This window comes from Coturnix japonica, chromosome 2 (genome assembly GCF_054131305.1).
Source record: "Coturnix japonica strain WE chromosome 2, WE-NBRP24, whole genome shotgun sequence".
In the NCBI taxonomy this organism is placed as follows: Eukaryota; Metazoa; Chordata; class Aves; order Galliformes; family Phasianidae; genus Coturnix; species Coturnix japonica.
Window position 1 is genome coordinate 130985780 of NC_140664.1, and position 23350 is coordinate 131009129.

Consider the following 23350-nt stretch of genomic DNA (forward strand, 5'->3'; position numbering starts at 1 on the left):
TCCATTCATCTGATTTATATTATTAGTCACTTCTTCTAGTATTAATGTTTCCCCATCTCCAGTAGGTTCTTTAACCACTGTTGGTCTTGTGACAGAATTGCTAATAAACAAGAGAACAGTGTGTTATGTTGCCAGTGATGTACCCTATGAATGATCTACTGTACCAATTACCTACTCTAGCACTGTAGGTTAGGTCACAGGTTAGATACACTATTATTAACCTTCTTGTCAATGAAAATGGGCTTAATCCTGAGCAAGGGATTTGGTTATATATGTTCTGATCCTGAGAGAGATAAAAAACTATGGCTATTTCTGTTTGTTTCAGCATGAATTTCATCAGCTTCAACATGTGGATGATGTCCTGTAGTTCTTCAGACCATCCTATCTTCACAGAAAGTTTAGCTTCTTGCATTTCATAGCATAGAAGATAGTAGTAAGGTAGAAGGATCGCAGTGGAAGATATGACGATATGCTTATTAGGTCTTTTGAAATAAGGGCTTTTTTGGTTCAATCATTGCTTTGTTTGCTTTTGTCTGAAACTAGTGAGTAGAATTTTGACCTTTGTTACCGATTCGCCCTCCTGATGCCAAGTGAATGAGTACCACAGTGACTTTCAGGGTGTCATCTGCACTTCTTTGCAGACAGCGGTTTGTTGAAATATTTTCATCATTTTCATGTAATCTCAAGCAGCCAATCTGTTTCTCTTTGATTTCAGTTGATTCAGTCTATTCAAACGCCTCTTGGAGATTTCTTACACGCAGTCCAGTGCTGGCATTCATTTTGCCCAGCAGTTCACCAGAGTGTGTTCTCCACTCTCCTAGCTGCAGTACTGGCAGAGATCAAGTATGCGCTACAGGAGGTAAAGTTAATGCTGATTGCTTTTTAAAGGTTATATTGGAAGTAGAAAGCTGTGTTCAGGAAATGTGTTTTTCCTACCGCAGATGATGCTTTGTGTGTTATGGCGTGGAACAAATAGGATGTTTTATTTGCCATAATTTGATCTTAAAATGCATCTCTTGGATTTACAGACACATGTAAGATGCCTGTCTTGATACTTTGTTCAGTATCTGATTCTTGCAGAAAATTTTAGAAGTTAGGCAGTGTTGGGGGTAAACAACGTGGTCTTTTTTGAGAAGTTCTTTGTGTGTGTATTTGTACCGAGTCTGGCTTTGAAGGAGTTAATTTCTTTCATCGCAGCCCGTCTGCTGCTGTGGTTTGCGTTTGAGTTGAAAACAGCACTGGTGGTACACCAGCAATTTTGGCTGTTGTTAAACAGTGTTTGCACAGTGACAAACTCCCTCAGCCAAGACAGTTGACCCCGACTGACCACAGGCTCACCTCAGACCAGATAATGTGCTCAGCAATCAAAGTGCAGGGAAACAAGGAGGAAGAAGGATCATTTGTGGTCTTTCCAAGCAAGCATTATGCTCTCTGTCAGAGAGAGCCTCTTTCCAGCCTTGCTTTCCAGGAAGTGGCTTGATATGTGCCTATCATTGGCACAAAGGGAATTAATTTTGTATTTTGCTGTACAGGTATGTGCAGCTTTTATTCTAGTAAATCAAAACATGCGCTCTAAATACTTGCCATACTATTGAGAACTTCATACAAAAAGAGTTGGCCTGGGGAATCAGTGGCATCTAACTTTAAGAAATTGTGTTATATTCTTAAATATCCTTCGTGTCTTCAAGTTTATTTCTGTTCAGCATCCTGTGTGTTTATAAATAGTGACTGGTCATAGACTGGTACTCAGGCAGACTGTGGAGACTGTTTCCCGTGATGCTGTTTACGTGCTTCAGTTTTAGCCTAGATTTTATTTTTTGTTATTTTGGGCACTGCACAATTGATTTTAAGGTGTTCAAACTGTGCATGGGAATGCTGTTTAGGTCCTGTTTAGCGTTAACTACTGCAGTACAGATTTGCCTGGATATTTTCTGCATATATGTTAAGTTATTGACTGTTTCTTCTTTAGGCTTCCAGTGAAAAAGCTTTCACAATACCAAGGACAGTTTCAGACCTTCCACCTCTTTCAAGCAGCTTAATGGCAATCATTATGAAGTCTGTTAATGTGGTCAGGTAAATGTTTCTCCATTAAATTGTCCAAGGTTGCTAATAACACAGAATAGAACAGCTTTTGTGTATTCAATAACATTTTAATTTCTGAATTCAAATATGCTTTGAGAAACTGAAACTTCTTATTCAGTTCACCTGCATGATCGTAATCTTGGAGATATTGACTGCTGAGCTTTTTCTTAGTTTTAAATATCCAACAGTGCTTATTTACAAGACTGTTCACCTAACTGAGGTCTTTAATCAGACATCATTCCTTTTTAGATTCACAAGAAAGAATGGCTGTATAAAATTCAAAACCTTTTTCAAGTCCTGTACTTTGATAAAGGAGTTGTTCACTTTTTTTTTTAATTGGAAACACCTCAAATTAATTTTTATGACATACACATTTTAGAACAAAATGTTAATTAAACTCTGGGTTCCAATTAAGCTACAAGTAGAATTAGATTTAAAGGCCTGAGTTGTTACTGGCAATCCACCGGAGTCATATAATGTATTTTAAACTTCACTATGAATTGATTTTAGCAAGTTCACTATAAATTGTACAAATTGCATTCCAGTGGTTACAGTACTTTTTTCAGACTGTTCTTTCCAAAATATTCCACAAGCTCTTAATTTCTCAGACAAGCTACTTATTCTATGGGAAAACTTTCTTTTCTTCCCAAGCAATGTATGAACTCACACTCAAAGTCCCATAAGAAGCCTGTAGTTGTCCATCACCCCATAAGCACACATTTGCCCTATATGGTATCTTCAAAGCTATGGTGGTGGTGTAGTATAATCACAAGCTTGTTCTGTTCTGTTTTGAAATAAACATGATTTAGAAAGTATATTTACATTTTTTTTTCCCTTAGGTCATTTTTAAATGAATTACTGGAATGCATTCTATCTGAAGAAATTGAAGGGATTTTTAGTCTTACGTCTGTGGTATGCACTGTAATTGTAATTAAAGGTCAGTCAAACCCATTTTGTACCATATGTGTGTGTGTGTGTGTATATGTATATATATATATATATGTATATATTGCTGGTATAATATAAAAAGCCAATTCAGCAGGCACTAAGGCCTATCACTTGTACATGATGGTATTAAGGTTTGGACTTACAAGTTTTGTAGTGAGTTGGAAAATACGACTGCTCACTCATAGGGTCCATCTCTATATTTTGGTTTAGTGAAACACACATTAATTTAGGGCAGTAAAAATCTAGTCATATCTAATCTTTTATTAAAGTGCTGTGGGTTTTTTTGTCTTTTTAAAAGACACACTATGAAAATGTGCAAAAGGGTTTGGGTTTTTTTTTGGTGAAGTGTTATTTTTGTTCAGCGTTTTAACATAATCCTATTTCAAATAGGTAAGCACAAAACTTCACTTCTAAAAGATGTTGCACCTGTCATTCAGAGAAAGCTTATAACTTACAAGGAAGCTGCCACAGAAGAATCTAACAATACTGAAAGGTAAATTTGCTATTGGAAATGAACACTAACCTCTCCTATACCCTTTCTGTTGTGTTTATAAAGCAGCTGAAGCATTCTGAATGATCACACATTTTAAAATAGGGGGTAAAAACCTTGTGAGACACTGAGTTCAGCACAGTATTAAATTTACTGCCCATGTCTTGACTGTGATTGTAATCATTACACATTTAGTTTAGTTTGGATTTGGGTTTTTTTGGGAGGGGGTGGGAAGCATTTAATTTGAATGTGTTATGACTTCATCCCATATATTGCAGTACTCACTGCAAGTAAGATTTTCACAGTACTGACTGCTACTTGGGAATCGTGCTTTAGCTAGTTGTTCAACAAAGTTCTTTTGGTTGAGACCTACCTTAGAAAAAAAAAATTAAGCAAAAATTAACCTTTTTTTTTTTTTCTGTTAAGTTACATAATACTGGGTTACCAAGTGTTATACCAACATATTTTTTTTTAAATGATAATTATATACCGGTAAGGAAAGGCTAGAAGCAGAGTATTCAGTTTGCAATTCTTTAATCAAGAAAAGGCTGAAGATTAATAGCATATCTTAATGTGATTAAATAAATAGGCACATGAGAATGAATAATTGCAGCCTCTTGAGTGCACTAGTGACTATAAATTTCAGTAAGAACACAGATAATTGCTTTATGAATGTATGTGAACCTTTATGCCCCAGCCTAGAAGTTGAGGCAGATGAAGAGCATAAGGTACTACACAGTGATTAGTTTTATGATGGGTGAATGGCTGCCTTCTTATCATAAAAAGCCAGTTGCAGATAAAATCCAGAGCTTATGAATACAAACATGATGGTGGGAAGTGTTCATAACGAGAATCTGAATTACAGAATGATAACAAAAAATTCTGCAAAGCTCTGTGATAGCTTTTGAATTTGTGAGAATTATAATTGTACAGTAAGAACACCCACAAACACGTTGAGTTGGTGTTTATTTTTTTCTCCCTATCACAGGAAGGTAAACAGATTCATGTTGGTGAAGGTTAGGAGAAAGTTGTTCAATTATTAGTTTTTCTAGGATTAATGTATTATGTTTGTGCTTTCTTAGACATTATTGCAGAACAGGCTGGGCCTGTAGTGTTTGTTGACATGCCCCTTTTAGTGCTCTAGTTGCACTGTGCTCTTGTATTATTACAGTGGGATTGTACGGGCTGAAACGTGCACTCTTCTTTGTAAGTTTGTTATTAATGTATTTTCCCACTTTGCTTACCAAACCTAAAAATATTAATACTGGAATGCTGCAAGTTAGATGTTTGATGGGTACTCTGTGCACAGCGCCACAAACAAGTGGTGTCGCACTGATGCTAAAACTTATTGCTGTGTTTTAACCGATACTTCATAGTGTTCGTAATATTATTGCTTCTATTATCTTATAGTAACTTCAGTGGACTGCTTTATGTAATGCCCGGGTATACTAGGAAATGGCAAGATGCTGTAATTTCCCAAGAGACCTGTCATTCTACACCAGCATCTTAAACTTAGAAGTAATCTATTACATATTAATGAAAAAAGAAATGGTAAAAACCTGTCCTGTGGACTAAAAGCGCTGCTGTTAAGCAAGGAATTGTTACACTAATTTAGAAGCAAAACTTTTCATTATAAATTAGTCTTCCCTCCTCAGCTGAGCGAGCAGTTTAAGAAGGCCCCATGGGTTTAAAATTGCTGTTCAGTGCACTTTAAAATTCTGGACAGCATATTGTATATTGAGAGAATTTCCTCAAGAGTAATAGCACGCACATTAATTTAGTTTATAAAATGCAGGTATTTATTTCTAGCCAAAAAAAACACTAATAAAGCTGCCAATGCAGTGATTTGGAGGCTAGAAAAAAAGTGTTCCATGCTCTTCGAAATGAATCTGCTTTGAAATAATACCTTTTTTCCTGGTATTCTGTAATGACTTTAATTAGCATCTCAGTATATGGATGCTAGAATTTAAACAGAGCAAATGAAAAAGTTTTTCTTTAGTATTATCACTTAGCTGGCTTCCCACTCTTCTTTTTGCGCTCTCTTTGCATCTATGAATGATTCTTGCATTATTTTGTAGTATAATTTTTGTGTATGATTTGTTTGCTACGTATCAACAAGATCACTATGTTTATACCTAGAAAAACTGCCTTAAGCTTACCTGTCTGGGCACGCCTGCAGTCATACTGGTAGACAGGTTACTGTGTGCAGGTTGGTCCATTCTGTTGCTGGTACATAGCCCAGCTATGTGCCCAGAAGTGATGTTCTATTAGCCTTAAATTATAACAAAAAATATAGAAAGTAGCACTGTGCAGAGGAACACAGTACTTAACTAATGATAGTCATTTAATAGCACAGTTTAATCTTAGATTATTTTGTCATTTGAGGTCCATAATTTCTTGAATCACAGAATCACCGAGGTTGGAAAAGACCTCCAAGATCATCCAGTCCAACCACCCACCCATCACCAACAGTTCTCACTAAACCATGTCCCTCAACACAACATCTTGAACACCTCCAGGGTCGGTGACCCCACCACCTCCCTAGGCAGTCCATTCCAGAACCCAACCACTTTATCAGAAAAGCAGTATTTCCCAACATCAAAGCCTATTAGCATCTTAAAGGAGAAATATGTGACACTACCATGGCTGTAGAAATTCGGGATGATATAACAAGCAATATACTGCTTTGTCTGTTGTATGTCTGGTTTTGGTGTCTCTTAACGAGTGCCCTGCCTCATTGTGATAAATATCCGACTGCTTCTTGAGTGTGAGTCTGTAACAACAATAATACTACAGTAGCTTGAAGGATAAAGTTTATAGGGGTTAACACTGAAATAATGAAGTAATGGTCTGGCAGAAGACCAAAGTCCTTCTGTCTACATAGGGTATCGTGGAGCATTACTAGATGAAGTTGTGTTCAAATGCAACTACAAAGGCACCCCTGTGAGTGACAGTTCCAGGGAATGTAACAAAATAAAAGGAGCCTTCCAAATGGAAGTTCCAAAGCTGACTTTTGAGACTGTTTAGGAATAATGTGAAACAAAAGAGAAAGAAAGCGACGAATGTGGGTTTACAGGCAGCTGAAGGAGGAAATTGTTAATAAGGAAAAGACAATGCTCAGGCTTGGGGGGAAAAAATGAACACAGTTGAGGAAAAAAATTACAAAGAGAGAAGAATTTAGTAAATTAAACTGATTTGTTGTAGATTACAGCTAGAGATGGTCAGCAGGAGAATGGACGAGCTGAAGAAAAACAGCTGTTTCAAAAGTAATTTTGTAAAGGGATATTTATTTTTTTAATAGAACAGGTTGCCAAAGAAATGGGCTATTTACCTGTACTCTTTTGCAGTCAAGTAGATGAGGACTGATGTCAGTTGTCTAACTGTGCCATGCACTGTTTTATGCTGTTTCAGAATTCTGTACGAATCGTCTCAGAAAATTTTGGATGAACTTCTGAATCCTTGACCATGTGGAAGCTTCTGTCATGAAAACCAAAAGATACATTGTTTAAAAGGAAGTATTATATAGTAAATTTATTAATTGTTAAGATTTATTTTCTGCTATTCTGTACAGTTAAGAAGACAAAAAAGCATAGGAGTGTATATAGAAATCATGCAGTATTAAAGATTGTCAGAGACCTTTAAGAAGGTTGTTTGTATAAATTTCATTGCGGGGGGGAGAGTAAAAATCACTATCTTGTTTTTATCTACTAGAGTAGATAGTAGAGTTCAACCCTGACACATGCAAAGTCCTCTACCTGCAATGGATAAATTCCATACTGCAGCAGAAGAGCAATCTCATTGCTGTCTTCATCTACGCGATAAGGGTTTGGAGAAGACTTTTCTCAGAAGTAGAAATCAAGGAAACGAGGCAATGGATGCAAGTTGCAGCAAGAGAAATTGGACATGTGACAGTTTTTTCCTGGTAAAAGTGAAACAAAACAACAGGAACAGGTTTGCCAGAAAGACGGTGCAAGATCCATCCCTGGAGCTGACAAGAACTCAATTGGCCAGTGTGACTTCCTCTCAATTTAAATAAGCTTAATTGTTTTGTATTTGGCTTTTCTTACAAATTAATACCACAGGCGATGCAGACGTGTAAGCCACTTGTTTAGCTTTTTAATGTGAACAGCTGCTCTCTTGAAACTAGTAATGCAATGTTGATTGCAGAATGTTGTTTTGCTTTAACTGAGGCATGTATAAATTAGATATATCAAGTTCACAATGCTATGTTTTTGCCTGTTTTAGGTCTACTGGGCAGCCCCAGAAACTGATTCAGGTAGGGACTTAAAAGATGGCAAACAATGACTATCTTAGACTTGGATATCTCATGGTTGTCTACGAAGTGGGATGGAATGCTTCTCATTTAGTGCTTACACAAATGGCTCGTTGACATCTCCAGTGTTACTGAGTGGCACTGGCACTGAAATCAGTAAATTTACCTGAATTAAGTCAGACTTTTAATTCTTGATTAGGATCTGTGCACAGTGCTCTTCTGCCATCTATCTAAACAGGCATCTTTGTAGTACATTAATCTTCAGTGTAGAAGCTTACATAACTGGAATGTTGATATTTAAAAATAATCACATCCTTAGTAAACTGTCAGACTTTGCAACAGTAAAGTCAGTGCATATGCTTATAGAGAAGTGAATTCCAGATTTACTTTCTCCACAACAGTAGCCCAAGCCAAAATCTATCCTGCCACAGCAGGTAGCTGTAGATCTGCCAACTGTTTATCTATCAACATCTTTTTAGAAACTGGGTGTCCTTTGGCCTTCATTCTTCTACATCTGCTAACAGGCAGGTGTTCCTGTAATGACCTTTTAAATCTTCTGATTATACAAATTAGGTAACGAGTATGTAAATCACTATAGATTTTTCTTCCGCTTTTGGACTTTTGCTATTTGCTCACACTAGATGATAAGAATTACTGCCATTTTGTTCTCCTCAGTCTCTAACACTGCTTTTTCAGTTGCATTTTGTTTTTCTTGATGGACTAACTGTTACGGACCCAGTATTCCAGGTCCTGAAATAAAGATAACTGTCAACAACAGAAATAGGCAGATATATTCTGAGGAACTTGGAGGTGAGGTTGCCAAGAAGGATTAAGAAAGCTTGAAGACGAACCTTTGTCTTCCTGGTGGCTGATGCTCAAGTGGTGCTCCAGGGGGTTGAAATAGTTCTACAGTAGCAGTGCTGATGTAGATCTCAAGATCCAACCCAGCTCTATTATAGCTCCTCTCCTAGCTGAAAAACCATTGGTTTTCTGCAACACAGGCACTGATCTCTGAATTCCTTGTGACAAAATCTGTCATGTGTTTTCTCCTTGGGTCTTTGTAAATTTTCCAACACTGTACTCAGATTTTACTCGATTTTCTCGCTGCAAAATAAGATTTGTCGAACTGTTACATCCTTACAATGTTCTTGTTTTCAAGATATAAAGTGTCCATTTCTTAAGTTTCATTAGCTTTTTGAAACTTGTAGATCAACACATTTTATCTTGCTAATTGAGAGTGCCTTTGCAGTATTGCTGGGGGAGAGGGACTGGTGTTTGCTTATTGTTACAGGGTGACTGATATTGAGTTTATTTGGCTTTCTATACTATCAAAACTGTATGTAATAGAACTTCCCACAGTTTTCAGACGCACTGAGATCTGTTCAGTTTTCCTAGAGGATAACTTTGACTTTGGTTAATAAAATTGTTTGAAATATGACCAATATAACATCATTCTAAGATGCTCTTTGGGCAGTTTGCCTTGGCAGTCGTTGTTAACATACAACTACCTGAAGAATAAGTTTTCTAGTCAGAAGTTGTACCTATAAATGGCATGCTTATGGTTCTCCCCATACGTGTATACCCAGATTAAGTATTTGGTGAAGAAATGAATTTCTTTAAATGATTTCATGAATCTTATCTTCATTAGTTTGCTGTATTTGTTAGGGGTTTGGTCCCATTTTTTGAGAACAAAGTTAGTTTGCTCTGTTTTCTGGCTGGGAAACAAGGCCCAGCAGTCTTCCATCTATAACAGCTTCAAGTGATGAGCTGAAGGAAACCCAGGGAAGATCTCAAGCTTACTCCTTAGCAAACAAAAATGTCTTCAAGTGTGGATCCAACTGCACAACCTTTGAAGCTTGCCAAGGAAAAGGAAAAATAAATCTGTTTTGTACCTGATGTTTAATCTAATGATAGCTGCAATTCACTTTGCATTCCTATTTGCATGTACTGCTGTTAAGTGCTTTGAGGTCTTCTGGCTTAGAAAAGGAAATCAGAGAGACTAATTTTGAAGACACATTCATCTCTTGGTAAGCACTTAGCAAAAAAAATATCATGAGGACTGTGATGCAAAATGAATTAACTTGCACTGTTATTCCCTGATCTGCTTCTATTGTGAATGAAGACCACTTGCCATTTCCTTCCATGGCTGTACTGAGAGCAGCAATAGTTGCAGCTGACTGTTCCAGCTGGCACAGCGTGTTTTGGTACTTTTATCTCGACGATTAGCTGCTCAAGGACAGCTTTCAGGAGTAGCCTTTCCCTTTTCCCAGGCAGCCAGCAGTTCTCTTAAGCCATGGCAACTAGGCACATGTTTATTCTAATGTACTTCAGATAATAAGAGTTCTTAGTCCTGGGCTCTGTTCAGCCACCTGGCTGAGCATAACCTTACTCACAGCCCTAGGCTTCTAGCGGCTATGTAATTTAATTGTGCTGTAATTGTAGCTTTAGTTTAGCCAGAAGTCATTGGAGTCTTTTTCACAAGGTTACATCGTTCAGCAGACATTCCTTACATCTTCTCTAATGCGTCTTCTAACCATGGGTTAATACATCAGAGGCCTGGGGAAGCTGCAGAAATTGCGTGCATTATAGTACTGATGGAACTTCAGCAGTGGAAATGAACCTTCTGCTCTGTCAGTCAGCAGTTTTTCCAGGCAGTACCAGTGGCAGTTCTGTTGCTGTTACTTTATTTCTCCTCACGACTTGGAAGTAGAAGCTGTTACCAGCTTTTATCTGGTTTGATTGGCAGAGGACAACATTGCTATTGTAAAAGTAAGACTTCTCAAAGTTATGACTTCACAAGTCTTTCCTTTTCATTTATGTTACTTCAGATTTCATGTTACTAAATTCTTTCTATGTAACATTCTAGTCCTGTTTTTGATTCTGCTGCAAATAAGTTACAAATACTTACAGTGTGCGTGCGGTGCTGTCATTAATGACAATATCATATGAGGTGCCTTTCCAAAACATCATTAGTAATTCTTTTTAAACCAAATCTATTTCCCTCTTCCATTCAATTAGTCCCTCACCCTCCTGTAATGATTCCTGTAATAATCCTTGTTCTGGTTTTAATATTGTTTTTACATGCTACACTAAGATGCTTTGTTGTAAAGCCTTCCATTTAAACCATTACATTTTAGCAGTCCTTGCTGGTAAGGCACAGGAATCCTGTAGGGCCTTATGCCTACCTCAAGGAACAGATAGGACAGAGCCAGCCCAGCTTCCTTCTGGGTTCTTTGCCTATATGATGCCATATGGTTTTTTGCCTCGTGGGGGAATTATTAAATGCACAAATTGTGCTGGTCATATGAATAAAGAATATTGATCTGGCGTTCTTTTCTTTTTGTTCCTAATAGAACAATTCCTACTTGCTAATTACCTAAAATGGCACCTGAATGCCAGCTTAATATCAAGAAATGTCAGTTTCATACGCTGACCTTTCTGAAATCTTGCCATGCTTATTAAAAGAGGCGTGCATTAGCAACTTCATTTTCTTAAAATAGCATCTAAAGTAAAAATGCAGCATCTCTAAGAGGTTACAAATCCAATTAGACCAAGAGGATACTTAAAAAAAAAAAAAAAAGTGAGTTTAGTCACTACTCAAAGCTATTTAAGGTCAGCATGACCGGAGTTATCCCACTGCTCCAATGAGGGAAAAGCTCCTTTGGGTGAGCGTGACCTTTTTTAGTCATCATAATGACTAAAGCAGTGTCCTTTATTTCTAAGTGACCGTCCTTAGTGACAAAACTAAGAGTTCTCCCTCTCAGACTCTGTCCCCAGACTTCCTTTGATGGACCACTGCTCTTGATCTGCAGGATGGCTGCTTCCACGTGGCCATTTGCCAATTACATGTAAAGTTCTGTTACAGTGCAAGCTGTTTCTGTCAATGGCCTTTGGCCCACCACCAGGACAGGCAGACAGATCCACCCACATACAGGAGCTGCTGGGGGAGTGCCCTGTGTGCGGAGCACAACAACCTACCTTCAGATATTTCAATTTTGTGGATCTTTGCAATAACATTTAAACTTAAAAACAGTAGAAAGAATGTCCGAGGCTTAAACTGCACAGCATACTGTGTGTTACACAAGAACCTGATTTCTAATGAAAAAAGGTGAAGTTGCACTACCTTTCTTTAGTGGGTTATTTTAATTATTTTTTCAGACATATGCTTCTGTTAGAATTTTAGGTTGTAGTAAAGCTGGAGAAGAAGAAAAGTAAGACCAGCCAGTGTGATTCAGTCAAAGTTCATTGCAAAGGCTCATCTGAGAGTCAGATTCCCTTGAGAAGCCAAATAAGAGTTTTTGTTTGGTCTTTGATTCTCCATCAGAACACAGAGCTATAAAAGAGAGCAAAGGGGAGGCTTTTCAAAGTAGTGATTCAGAACGGAAAAAGAGCGTCCTCTTTCTTCTACGTTTCAACTCCTAATAGTTTCTCCACGACCTATGAGTGTTCTTGTAACCATTTGTAACCGTGAGCTTACAAATATACATCATGTAATTTCAGTGCAGTCAAAACAAGGTTCCTTTACGCAGCTGTCATTACCGTGAACTTTCTCTACGTTTTTCTTTCTGGTCACAGCATATCGTTAATAATCTTTCTTTAAAAGAAACACACATCACAGTGCTGTGCTCTGAGATATCGCAGTGCCCTCAGCAAGATGTTCTGAATTTTTAATCTACAACCAGTGCACTGAACAAAATATCTTTTTGCCAATCAAAATAAGAATAACCCCCATCGACGGGCATTAAACTATAAAACTGAGGCTAGCTCAGTTCTTGCTCTGTTCTGTGCTGCTCTCGGACATATTGTTCTATTCTAGATTCTTTCCCAGACTTTTTCTCAGTGATACTCCAAGTTTATAGACATACAGCAAATAGTTGCTAAGTCACCATGAGGCTTTCCTTTGTGTCTGTTACAATAAGCAGAGGAACAATCATTTCCAGGTAGAACACAAAGAGAAGATGGGCTTAGTCCAAAAACGTACATCTTCAATAATAAGCAGCCAAAGAAAAAGCCAGAGCAAGAACTGGAGAGGAGGCCACTTACTGTCATCCTCTGTCATCCTATCATCACAACAATAGGCTGGAAAACACAATTGTCCACACTGTGTGCCTTGTGAATACAGAGCCTCCCTTGTGCGTAACATATGAAAGCACAGCGTAGAAATCTACTAGAATGGAAAGGTCAGGCACTCAAACATCAGGAGATGCCAAAAGGAAGATGTGCACGGCTTTAGGCTCACCTCTGAGTATGTATGGAACAGCACGGTATTTTTACTTACTTTCAGAAAAGCTGCTTACTCCACACAAACTGCTCTATCTGCTCTGTTACGATTCAAAACCTTTGCTGTTGAAAGCACAACAAGTACGTGGTGCTTTATCTTCCATCACTGTTCAATGCGTAGCTCTACTCTTCATGTGCTGCGTGCTGTTCACACCCAGCTCTGGGAACAAAACTGTTAACTTCTTCAATGACGTGACACCTGTACTTTCCACTGCAGTCCCAGAGTTTCACAATGACTCATGCACCTTTCCAGCTCCCTGCAGGTTTCCTTATTGCCAATTTACAAATATATAGTGAGCCTAAGTTAAACATTTTCCGTGAAATTTGGGAACTCTCTCTGAGATGTCACATTGTGTAGCACTTGTTACCTCGAAGTACAGCTCTTACGTGTGTTCAGCAGTAGTTATGTGTGCTTAGCACTGTCTAAATCAGACCCCAGGTTCTTAGAAAGTGAGGTAATGTGCAGCTAGAGTTTCCCAGCAGGAGCACAGCAAAAACAGATGATTCTTTGGGGCACCAGACCCCCATGGTAATGGTTCAGCTGTGTGTTTCTCCACATGCACTTAATTGTCCCCAATTTTATGTCCTTGATTTTAACTAATGCTGCAAAGGCAAGCTGTCTTGTTTAGTGAAACACCCAAGTTCACCAACATAGGTTTGTCTTCTCTATGCAATGAGACCAGGCTCTACAGAGGAGATGGATAATCATCTTGTGTGGACAACAAGAGGGAAGAAAAGCCACACTGCCAATGGGCTTTGTAATAGCAAAGAATAGTGACAATCAGTCAGGCACCTGGGGGCACTGCTCCACTTGTCAAAGTCCATCTCTGAAATCTGCCTTCTCTCTGGCCTTCTCCTAGGAGTTCAGGTTTCTGTTTCCATCTGTGAGTCCTTCACTCAGACCTCAGCCTCCAGACAAGACTGTGATCCCAAGGAGAGGGACTGTCCTGAAATTGCTGGTTAAAGAGATGCTGACTGCTGCTCATAGTTGTCCAGGTGAAAGCTGGAGGGTTACCATGATGGAAAAATATATAAGTAAATAGCAAAGAACTTTTTAGACATGTGGTTCTCCAAGAAGTACTGTTCACCAATCTTCTTCCTTCTGCTGAAGATCCTGTACTGCTCATTACCTGACAGAGGGATGCACTGAAAGGGACACAGGTACAGATGGCAGAGATGCCATTGGCTGAATGAAGCCTACAGGACTTGGGTCACCCAAGCGAGGGCAGTAACCAAAGGCTCAGCAACTTTCACCTTGAAATAATTTGACATTTCATTAGATTTCACTACTTGAAAAGAGATACTGAGTAGGACACAGGTTCAAATTCTGCGTTTCAGAATAGTCTCCACATTTAAGAGAACTGCCCCTCATTTTTGAGTAACATCTAGATTTTGCTAAGGATTATTTATGTTATGAATGAATATGTATGCGTGTGTAATGCCGATAGCATTAGGCAGCATTAATTCAAATGCATGCGAGTGTTCCTGAGACACATCCTATTTCTGAAGGCAAAAACAAGTTTCTAGTAGCTGAAAAGTCAGTTGAATAGCAAAAATTGGTATTTTAGCTGAGGGAAAATAGCAACCTATTGTAAGACATCAACATCTGCAAGAAAAATAAAAATCACTTGGAAATTAACCAGAGGGTTCTGACAGCCGGAGACAGAAAATCTGTTTAATATTGTTTTGCTCAGTGTCTGTGTTGTAATATATTGAACAATATTTTTGTTTTCAGGCCTATTAATTCCCGTGTTGCAGGACAAGGTGATTTAATCAACGACGTATCTTGTTTTTTCAGGATGACAAAGTGCATTAATCTCGTTCATCCTTTAATTTAGCACAGGAGGAATGGATTTTCTCAGGGGATTAGGTATAAACTGTAAAATCTGTTCGCTGAGTGTCAAACCTCACAGACCACAGAGAAATTGCTTAAAACCAGATTCGTTAACCATTTCTCACCTCCCTCCCACTAAGAATCTCAAAGCTCCTAATTCATTTAAAAATGTGGTTCCCAACTGATACTTGAAATCAGTTTGAACCAATGGCAATCAAATCTAATTACTAATTGCACACTTATTGGTTTCAACTTTTCATTCCAAAAAGCAGGAATCCATTCACAACAGCAGCAGCAACAGCCAACAGTATTTACTGAAGTCTAATTCAATCTGGATGTAACAACTTGAGTTTGGATTCATTAGCTACTGTAGCCTCCCACCTTGAAACAACAGGGAGCTGTTCTTCATGTTCTGAATACCCACACACTGCTAACTGAAGGTTGCTTCATTCCACCTTTTCCTTCTTTTCCACCAGACCCCCATTTAATGTAGCTACCACCATAAGTGCTATTTGAACAAGTCAGCCAGAATTTCAAATGAACCTCCATTAAATTTAGGTTCAGTCCAGACTTACATTTACAAAAACTGTGTGCTGAGGTGGCTGGTCTCGTACCAAGAGTTCCTACAGCTTTAGCAATCAGCTCAAAACACTAATCTGAGCACTCACAAACAGATGCTTAGGTCTCCAAGTTAACGTAAGTCACATTTACACTTGTCAGTGAATGTAACTCACTTCTGCTATTCTCACAGGTGATTTCCTCTGGCTGCATTCCTTCTCTTGGGTTCTTAAAGCTCCATTTTAGGCTCTTTTCCGGCTGCTCTTTCCAGCAGCATGTTAAAAAAAAATTATCACTCTGTTACTGCACAGGGAATAAAAGACCAGCTCAGAGCCTGGCAGTCATAACTAAAATCAACCTACTTTCTTTGCCTTTCTTTAACACTCTGCCAGTCACACAGCTGCGCAGTTGTCTGTTGCTTTTTCCCTTCTGGCTTTGTATTGAATTCCAGTTTCTCACTGATGCCGAAAGGTCTCATGAAAAACTTTTACCATTCTCCAAGGATATTTTCAAATACTGTTTTGGAAACAAGGAGAGCTTTAAAGCAGTTGAAATCAGCAGTACGTTAAAACATCATTCCTAAATACAACCAAATTGCTGCGGTAGTCACGAAATGAATCCTACTCTTCCGTCAAGCAGACATCATTTTATCTAACTACAACACGCTGACATTTCTTTGTTACTCTCTTGAAAAGTTCTCCATTCTTCACAAGCATGAGGGAAATTGTGGTCTGGGTTTATAATTCCATAACGAACGCTTACTGACCCTGTCCTGTGTGTATGGACAGCACAGTTGCAACCCAGGGCCAAATGGCCTGCAATTAAATACAGATTAAGCCCAGAAACCACTGTGTACTTGTGTGATAACCTGATGTATTCTAGATCTTGCAGGTATTATTCACGTGCTAAGTTGGATTAATCAAGAATTCATTAAAAATCTCTAGGACTCTATTCCTCCTGTGTTCTTCAAGGTTCTCCAAGATATGGCTTCAGTGATAGGTTTTTCTATTCCAGCTTTTCAAAGTCCTCTGAAAGAAGTCCTTAAGTCATAAACAAGACTCTGGAGGGTTACTGTAGCCTGTTCCAATACCTCACCACACTTTTAGAGAAGAAATGTTTCCAAATATCCAACCTGAACCTCCCCTGGTGCAACATGAAGCCATTACCTCTTCATTACCTTCATAACCCTCTGTCAGGGTGGAGGCCGGTCACAAGCACTGTCCCTTGAGTCAGTCTTGGGACCGGTGCTCTTCAGCATCTTCATCAATGATGTTGATGATGGCATTGAGTGTAACCTCAGCAAGTTTGTGGATGACACCAAACTGAGCAGTGCAGTTGATACTTGCTTAGTTTGGAGAAGAGAAGGCTCCAGGGAGATGTCATTGTTGCCTTCGAAGACAGCATATACAGGAAGGGGACTGGCTGTTTATGAGGGTGGATAGTGATAGAAAAGGGGGGAATGGTTTTGAACTGAGACAGAGGAGGTTTAAGTTAGAGATTAGGAGGAAGATTTCACACAGAGGGTGGTGATATCATGCACCAGAACAGGTTGCCCAAGGAGGTTGTGGGTGCCCCATCCCTGCAGGCATTCAAGGCCAGGCTGGATGTGGCTCTGGGCAGCCTGGTCTGGTGGCTTTTGACCCTGCACATAGCAGGGGGATTGAAACTAGGTGATCATTATGGTCCTTTTCAACCCAGGCCATTCTATGATTCTATGATTTACTTACATCCTCAAGAGGCAGAAAATAAATAGTAGAATAGTCTAAATTCCATCTTGTCTGGGCAGGAATATAGCACAAACCTCTCCACCTCCTTCCTTCCTCATTCTCCCCAGCCCCATCAATACATCTTAGCATTGTGTCAAGATATGTAGGTTACTGAATCTTAGATAAACTGCCTGACAGATATTGTTCCCGGTGGATTTGGGGCCCATTAATGGGACAAATGATCTGCAATTAACCTGCTCAAAAGTCTTGATTGGAGATGTTGAAGGGGCAGTGAGGGGAAGAAAGAAAATGATTAAGGTAATTCTAAAGTGTTTGTTGGTTGTTTTTTTTTTTTTCCCAGGGTATATTTTTCTATGCAGGTAGAATGTCTTTAGCACATCTGGAACTGACCTTTTATCCACGCTCTGTATTCTTGGATAAAGTGACACATAGTTTCTGTGAGCCTGAAATGAAACATTTCTACCATGCACAAATGCACAACCTCTGTGGTCCTGCAGGTGTATCTGTGCTCATGTGTACATCATTCACATCTCTAAACAAGAGAAACCAAACCTGTGTGATGCCAGTACCCGAGTACAGAGTGAAAAATCAGATGCTACCTCTGTGCTTTATCTTCTCTATACTTAATCTTTTACTCTCGTGCATTATTTTAATCCTGTTACGTTTTACTCACATCACTTAATTGCTCATAAGCATGTAACTATTATGAGTATTTTCTCTTTGTGTTCTTTTTTTTTCCTTTATGCCTCAATTATTCCCTGGCAATGTTCTACGTTAATGGATTAATGTATTTACCTACTATTTTATCACTGCCCTCTTTTTCAGCTCATGTCATTTGGCAACTTTTCTCCTTACATCTGTAAAAATTCTATCATTAACTCATTTTCCAACTTTTTAATTTGTTCCTGCTACTATTTCATTCCAAGCAGTATTAAATTAACAAAATAAATCCTATACTCATCCTCTTGTCTCTTCCATGCCAAACAACTTCTGCTTACCAATGTCTTTTCTAGCAAAGCTGTTTGCTTTCAACAAAAATATTGAATGGCCCAATGAGAGGCAGAGCAAAAGAGAGAGAGAATGACCTTATAGTCCAGTGCTTGGATCATGTCTCTGAATCAACCAGAGCAAAATGGGAGCCTTTAAAATCTCCAGCCAGGCAGTTGTCCTGGCTATCCTAGCTACCAGGCAATGAGCCATAGTGGGATCATCCTCAGAAAAAGGCAGTTCTTGCTGGAAGTTGAGTTCAGGCACATATGTTTCTCACGAAAAGCCTTAGTCAGACAGCACAGCAAAAGTGTTTCCTTGAAAACCTCCTGTTCAGCTGTGGTTACCATGGATAAGGATGTAAATCTTTCATATATATATATATATATAAAAAAAACGGATTGTCCAGCTCTCCTTTCACTTTGCCTAGCACATTTTTTACACCTGTAGTGGTATCATAAAGATTCAGCTCCAGCTACTAAAGACACGCTAAACGTTAATGTTATTCCCCGTGCTGAATTTTTCTGATCTATAATTGCTAATGTCATTCATCCACAGTCTCACATTCACCTCCAGACACATCAGCAATGGATAGCTGATACTCGAACCCCTCAGCAACCATCCACTGCCTTTACTAGTTTAGAATCCCTTATCAAATGATGTAGCAATGTCCTTACAAAAATATCTTACTGGTGCCTTCTACGGGCAGGTCCTGAAGTTTTATTAGATCTCCCCAACATCCCTGGTTTCAAGAATGGAGCTGCATTTTTCCTATCATTTTTCTCAAGTGAAGGCACACTTCAGGATTTCTTTTTCCACGGTTCAGAAAACATGAAATGATCAGAATAAAAACCACTTCACGTGGCTGCCAGACCTGAGCATGGATGCTTATTTTATGACACAGACTGTTAAAAATCTTGGCATTCAGAAATGTCTCGAGAAAAAGATGGTGAACCAGCAAGTAACCTGCGTGTGTCAGAACACATTATCTCCACTGTCATTCTGTTATTCATCTGATCCACATGCCGACTCAAGTCTTACCGTTTTCACCCTTGTTATTAACTAAACTCATTCTAACTAGTCCTGCTGACTTCAGTCTCTGTTCCTGAAGCTTCAAGGAAGGTCTGTGTGTCTTTCTTAGCTGCGGACTACTTGCCATAAAACCATAAGACACAACCAAGCTGGGAGCACTTCAGGCTCATCGCTCCTAAGAACTGCTACCTGAGTTATTTCCAAATGCCGCACTCACCCACCAATTGACTCTTCACTCTTTCCTTGACTCATTACTCTTCTCTACCTAACCTTGTTTACTCAACAATTTCTTCCTGGCTTTGATGAGTGTCCTTTCTCTCTTGATTCTTCACACTGTTTCACGTGGATTTGAACGAATGTTATATTTTGCTAATCCTCTGCACAAAGGCATGATGAGAATTTTGATTTCCTTTTAAAATCTGCAGAGTATTTGATCATAAATTTACAGGAGCTGTGCAAATTGTTTGTTGCAGAGCTGCAATGTCTTCCAATACCACCACCGATGTTTTGTGCTTTGAGGAACAACCCGTTCTCTCAGCGTGTCTGCCATTTGCTCCTTTCCTACCTTCAGCTGTTTTGCAGTTCCCTGCTAATTCAGATGACCTTTCTCCTTGTTCCTACTACTAGCTTTTAAATCCAGATGGTTTGCATAACCCATGAGAATATACTAATTTATGTTTCTGCACTTCCATTCCTCATCTTGCTCCCCACCTCCACCCCTCCTCCTTCCCCATTTTTTTTTCCCCTCTCTCTATTTTCAGTGCTCAGATTTCTTTCAGAACTGTTGGAATTGATTTCCTGAGGTAAGGAATACTTGGCTTAAAAGGACCTGTTGTGTTCCAGAAACCATTCCCCTCCGAGATGAAAGCAACCATATAAGAGACATCCATCACAGAAACCCCTTGAAAGACCACCAGATCCTGTCGCAAATCTTGTGCAGTAACAACCTTTGTTTTGTGGGGTTTCATTATTTAACTTATGGCAAAGTCACTTCATGTATTACTAATTTAACTCTTCTCCAATAATTGTGAATGTGAGTCTGCTGTGACTATGACTGAAGTCAAGGAGGATGTTTTTCAGAGTGTATAATTAGAGCCACTGACCTCAAAGATGAACATAAGGAGAATCTGAATTTCAGCAGCAGAAGAATTTGAGCTGGAGTTGTGCATCCTGAAGAAGAGAAGGCTCTGGGGAAACAAGAGCAGCCTTTCAGTATCTAAAGAGGAGCTATTAGAAAGAAGGGGATGGATTCTTTAAGGCCCTGTTGTGATAGGACATGGAGAAATGTTTTCAAACTAAACGATGGGAGATTCACTTTGGATATAAGGATATTTCTTAATTAGGGCAGTGAAGCACCGGCAAAGGTTGCCCAGAGATGTGGATGCCTCATCCCTGGAGACATTCAAGGTCAGGCTGGCCAGGGCTCTGAACACCTGGTGGAGCTGTAGGCATCCCTATTTACTACAGTGGAGTTGTCTAGTTGACCTTTAAGGGTCCCTTCGAACTCATACAATTCCATGATTCTATTAATTAAGCAGATAGAGAGGGTGAAAGGCCTGGGACTTTGCCATCACTTGGTTGTCTTGGTTGTCTTGGTCATTGCTGCTGTGTGGAACCGGGGTTGGACTCGACGAGCCTTGTGTGTCCCTTCCCATTCGGGATATTCCATGGTTCAATGACACTACTGAAGAGGCTGCAAGGAGAACCCACTCGTCCATTTATAAAGACAAAACTTTGCAGCACCGCTTTCCCTCAAGGTGTGTGAGGCAAAAGCATTTCATAACCCTCATCCTCAGAGGGTTTAGAGCCTCATCTTTAGAGGCTACGAACGGGCAGAACCATCCTCCCGTCCATTCCCCCTCAGGGCAGCCCCGCACCGCGGCGCCCCCGGGCGGGGAGCGAGGAGGAGGGAGCCGCCTCTGCCGGGCGGAGCGGGTCGGGCCGGGGCGGGGCCGGCTCGGGGGCGGGCGGGCGGCGCCGGTCGCTGTCCTGGGTGTTGAATCCGCTGCGGGTGGATACAGGGCTGGGAAAGGGAGAGTGCGAGGCATGGAGTGAGGGGCTGGCGGCGGCGGGCGGGGAGCGGGACGGCCGCGTGCGATGGGCCAGGCATGATGGGGGCGCTCGGCTCCGTCCTCGCGCTGCTGCTGCCGCCGCTGCTGCAGGTCCTCGCCGCCGCCCCGCGCGGACAGCCGCTGTCCTCCGCCGGAGCCGCCGCCGAGGCTCGGATCGGTGAGTGGGGAGCGGGGCGGGCGGGGAGCGGGGCCGCAACGTCCCCCGGTTCCGTGTATCACGGTATCGCCCCATCCCGTTGGCCGCGCCCGCACGGCGCTCCGCTGCTCGACGAGGTGCCGCGTCCTGCCGCCCCTCCCTCCCGGCTCCGGCCCTCGAGCCGCTCCCACAGAGGCCGCCCCGAGCCCCGAGCCCCGAGCCCCGAGCCCCGCTGCTGGGACGCGGCCGGAGCTGCCCCGAGGCTCCGCGAGGAGCCGGGCTGACCGAGCCACCTTTCGCCCTGACAACTCAACCCCCCCCACCCCGAGGCCGCTAAAGTCGAGGGGCCGCGGTGGGCACACGGTCACCACAAAACGCTTCCAGCCTCTGCGTACCTAACGCTCGTCCCAGATTAGCGGTGTTTGGAAACCGCAGGAGATCCCTAGGCCACAGCCCGGCTCCTCTCTCTCTCTCCTCTCCATCTCCCCGGAGATGGGGACCACCTGGCTGAGGCTGTAAGAGGTGCCTCAAAATCCCCATCCTGTTCTGCCAAGGCTGTTCAGCAGCCTCCTACTGTGAGGAGACCATCACAGTTTGAGCCCTTCCTCTTTTAGAGGATACCTTCTGGGATAGACACCTCGTGGGAAGCTCCCCATGGGCACACAGGGGCCCCAAATCAATCTCAGTGCCATTCGGGTCAACGTTCTGTGCAGCCCTCACTGCACTGAGCTACCACAGCTGCGCTCCAGAGCTGTCTCCAATGGCACACAGCAGCTCTCACTTAACTTTGTAGTATCTTTCTGAAACTCAGCTTGCACCAAGGAGGTGGTAACTTGTTTTTATCCCAGTTAAACAGCTACCTGGGGCTGCTGTGGGGATCAGAGAGTGAAAGCTGAGCTGTCTGTCTCTAAGAAATCCTTTTTGATTTTTATTCCTAAGACAAAATAAAATAAAATAAAATAAAATAAAATAAAATAAAATAAAATAAAATAAAAATGAAATGACTTTCATTAACAAAGGAAGCCTCTTAAAAAAAAAAGTATTTTTGCATATGCTGTTTATTGAGGAGAAATTAAAATCAGTTGACCTTTATTGTTTTAATGAGTCTTTGGCCAAGTGGCAGTGAAAATGAGCAGCTGCTGGATCTAGTGAAGGTAGCGATGCAAGGTTTAGAGGAGACGCATTTTGGGATGGATCTACCCCTCCCTTCTCTCTCCTGGTTGCTATAGATATAGACTGTTTCTCCCAGCCTTCCGGGGTGAAAGCTTGCATAGATACTGAAAGTAAGAGCTGTAATTTGTGTGTTTGATGAGAATGCCATGGGTTATGCACTGTGCTTTCAGACAAGCCAGACCTGGATCTTCTCTCTTTAAACATAAACTGTAGATCAATCTGGGTCATGAAATATTTTTCAGCATGTTGTAGCTATGAAACAGTGTTTGTGTGTTTGTCACTTCCCCTTAGCTTCCCTGAGCTCCTTCCTCAGTAAGGCCTGCCAGCCTGTGAGGGTTATCCTTGTATGGCAGGGAATGGGACAGAACAGGATTCATGTGTGTGGGGAGCTGGTGGTCCAGGAGGTGCGGTTCTGATATACTGCAGTAACACTGGAACAAATGGAACCTTTCTACTTCTGCTGGGTTAGAGAAATAACTGATGCCCCAGAGATCTGTTTTGAAAGAAGGGGAAGGATTTATTATGCTTTACAAGATGCAGGAGAACGTCTGTATTACTGAAACTGAGACAGGTTTACCTGCCCCTTCTTTCATAATTCCTTGATTTTTTTAATTTTTTTTTTTTAATTTTTATTTTATTTTTACTGACCAGCATTACAAACCTTGAGATCAAACTATCTATTACAATTGATGTCATGCAATTTTAGGCTACAGTTTTTTAAGGCAGAAATAGAAGTTGGAAATGCAATACTACGAGGT

The 23350-nt window shown here is 40.7% G+C and overlaps 2 protein-coding genes across 6 annotated transcripts in view; both read left to right on the forward strand.

Annotated features, from left to right (window-relative positions):
• Positions 1–11121, forward strand: part of NCAPG2 (non-SMC condensin II complex subunit G2) — a 43370-nt gene extending 32249 nt beyond the window's left edge. For both annotated transcript variants that reach the window (XM_032442983.2, XM_085540659.1), the window contains exons 24-28: positions 716–859; positions 1970–2073; positions 2922–3019; positions 3421–3523; positions 6932–11121. In XM_032442983.2, coding sequence (XP_032298874.2) covers positions 716–859; positions 1970–2073; positions 2922–3019; positions 3421–3523; positions 6932–6983 — 501 coding nt within the window. In that variant the 3' untranslated portion in view covers positions 6984–11121. The remainder of the gene's footprint in view (positions 1–715; positions 860–1969; positions 2074–2921; positions 3020–3420; positions 3524–6931) is intronic.
• A 10006-nt stretch (positions 11122–21127) lies between these two features.
• The window catches only part of PTPRN2 (protein tyrosine phosphatase receptor type N2), a 608667-nt gene continuing 606444 nt past the window's right edge, over positions 21128–23350 (forward strand). For 2 of the 4 annotated variants that reach the window (XM_032442979.2, XM_015852813.3), the window contains exon 1: positions 21128–21440. In XM_032442979.2, the coding sequence (XP_032298870.1) occupies positions 21320–21440 (121 nt within the window). In that variant the 5' untranslated portion in view covers positions 21128–21319. The remainder of the gene's footprint in view (positions 21441–23350) is intronic. The other 2 variants (XM_032442980.2, XM_032442981.2) reach the window with 1 other exon arrangement.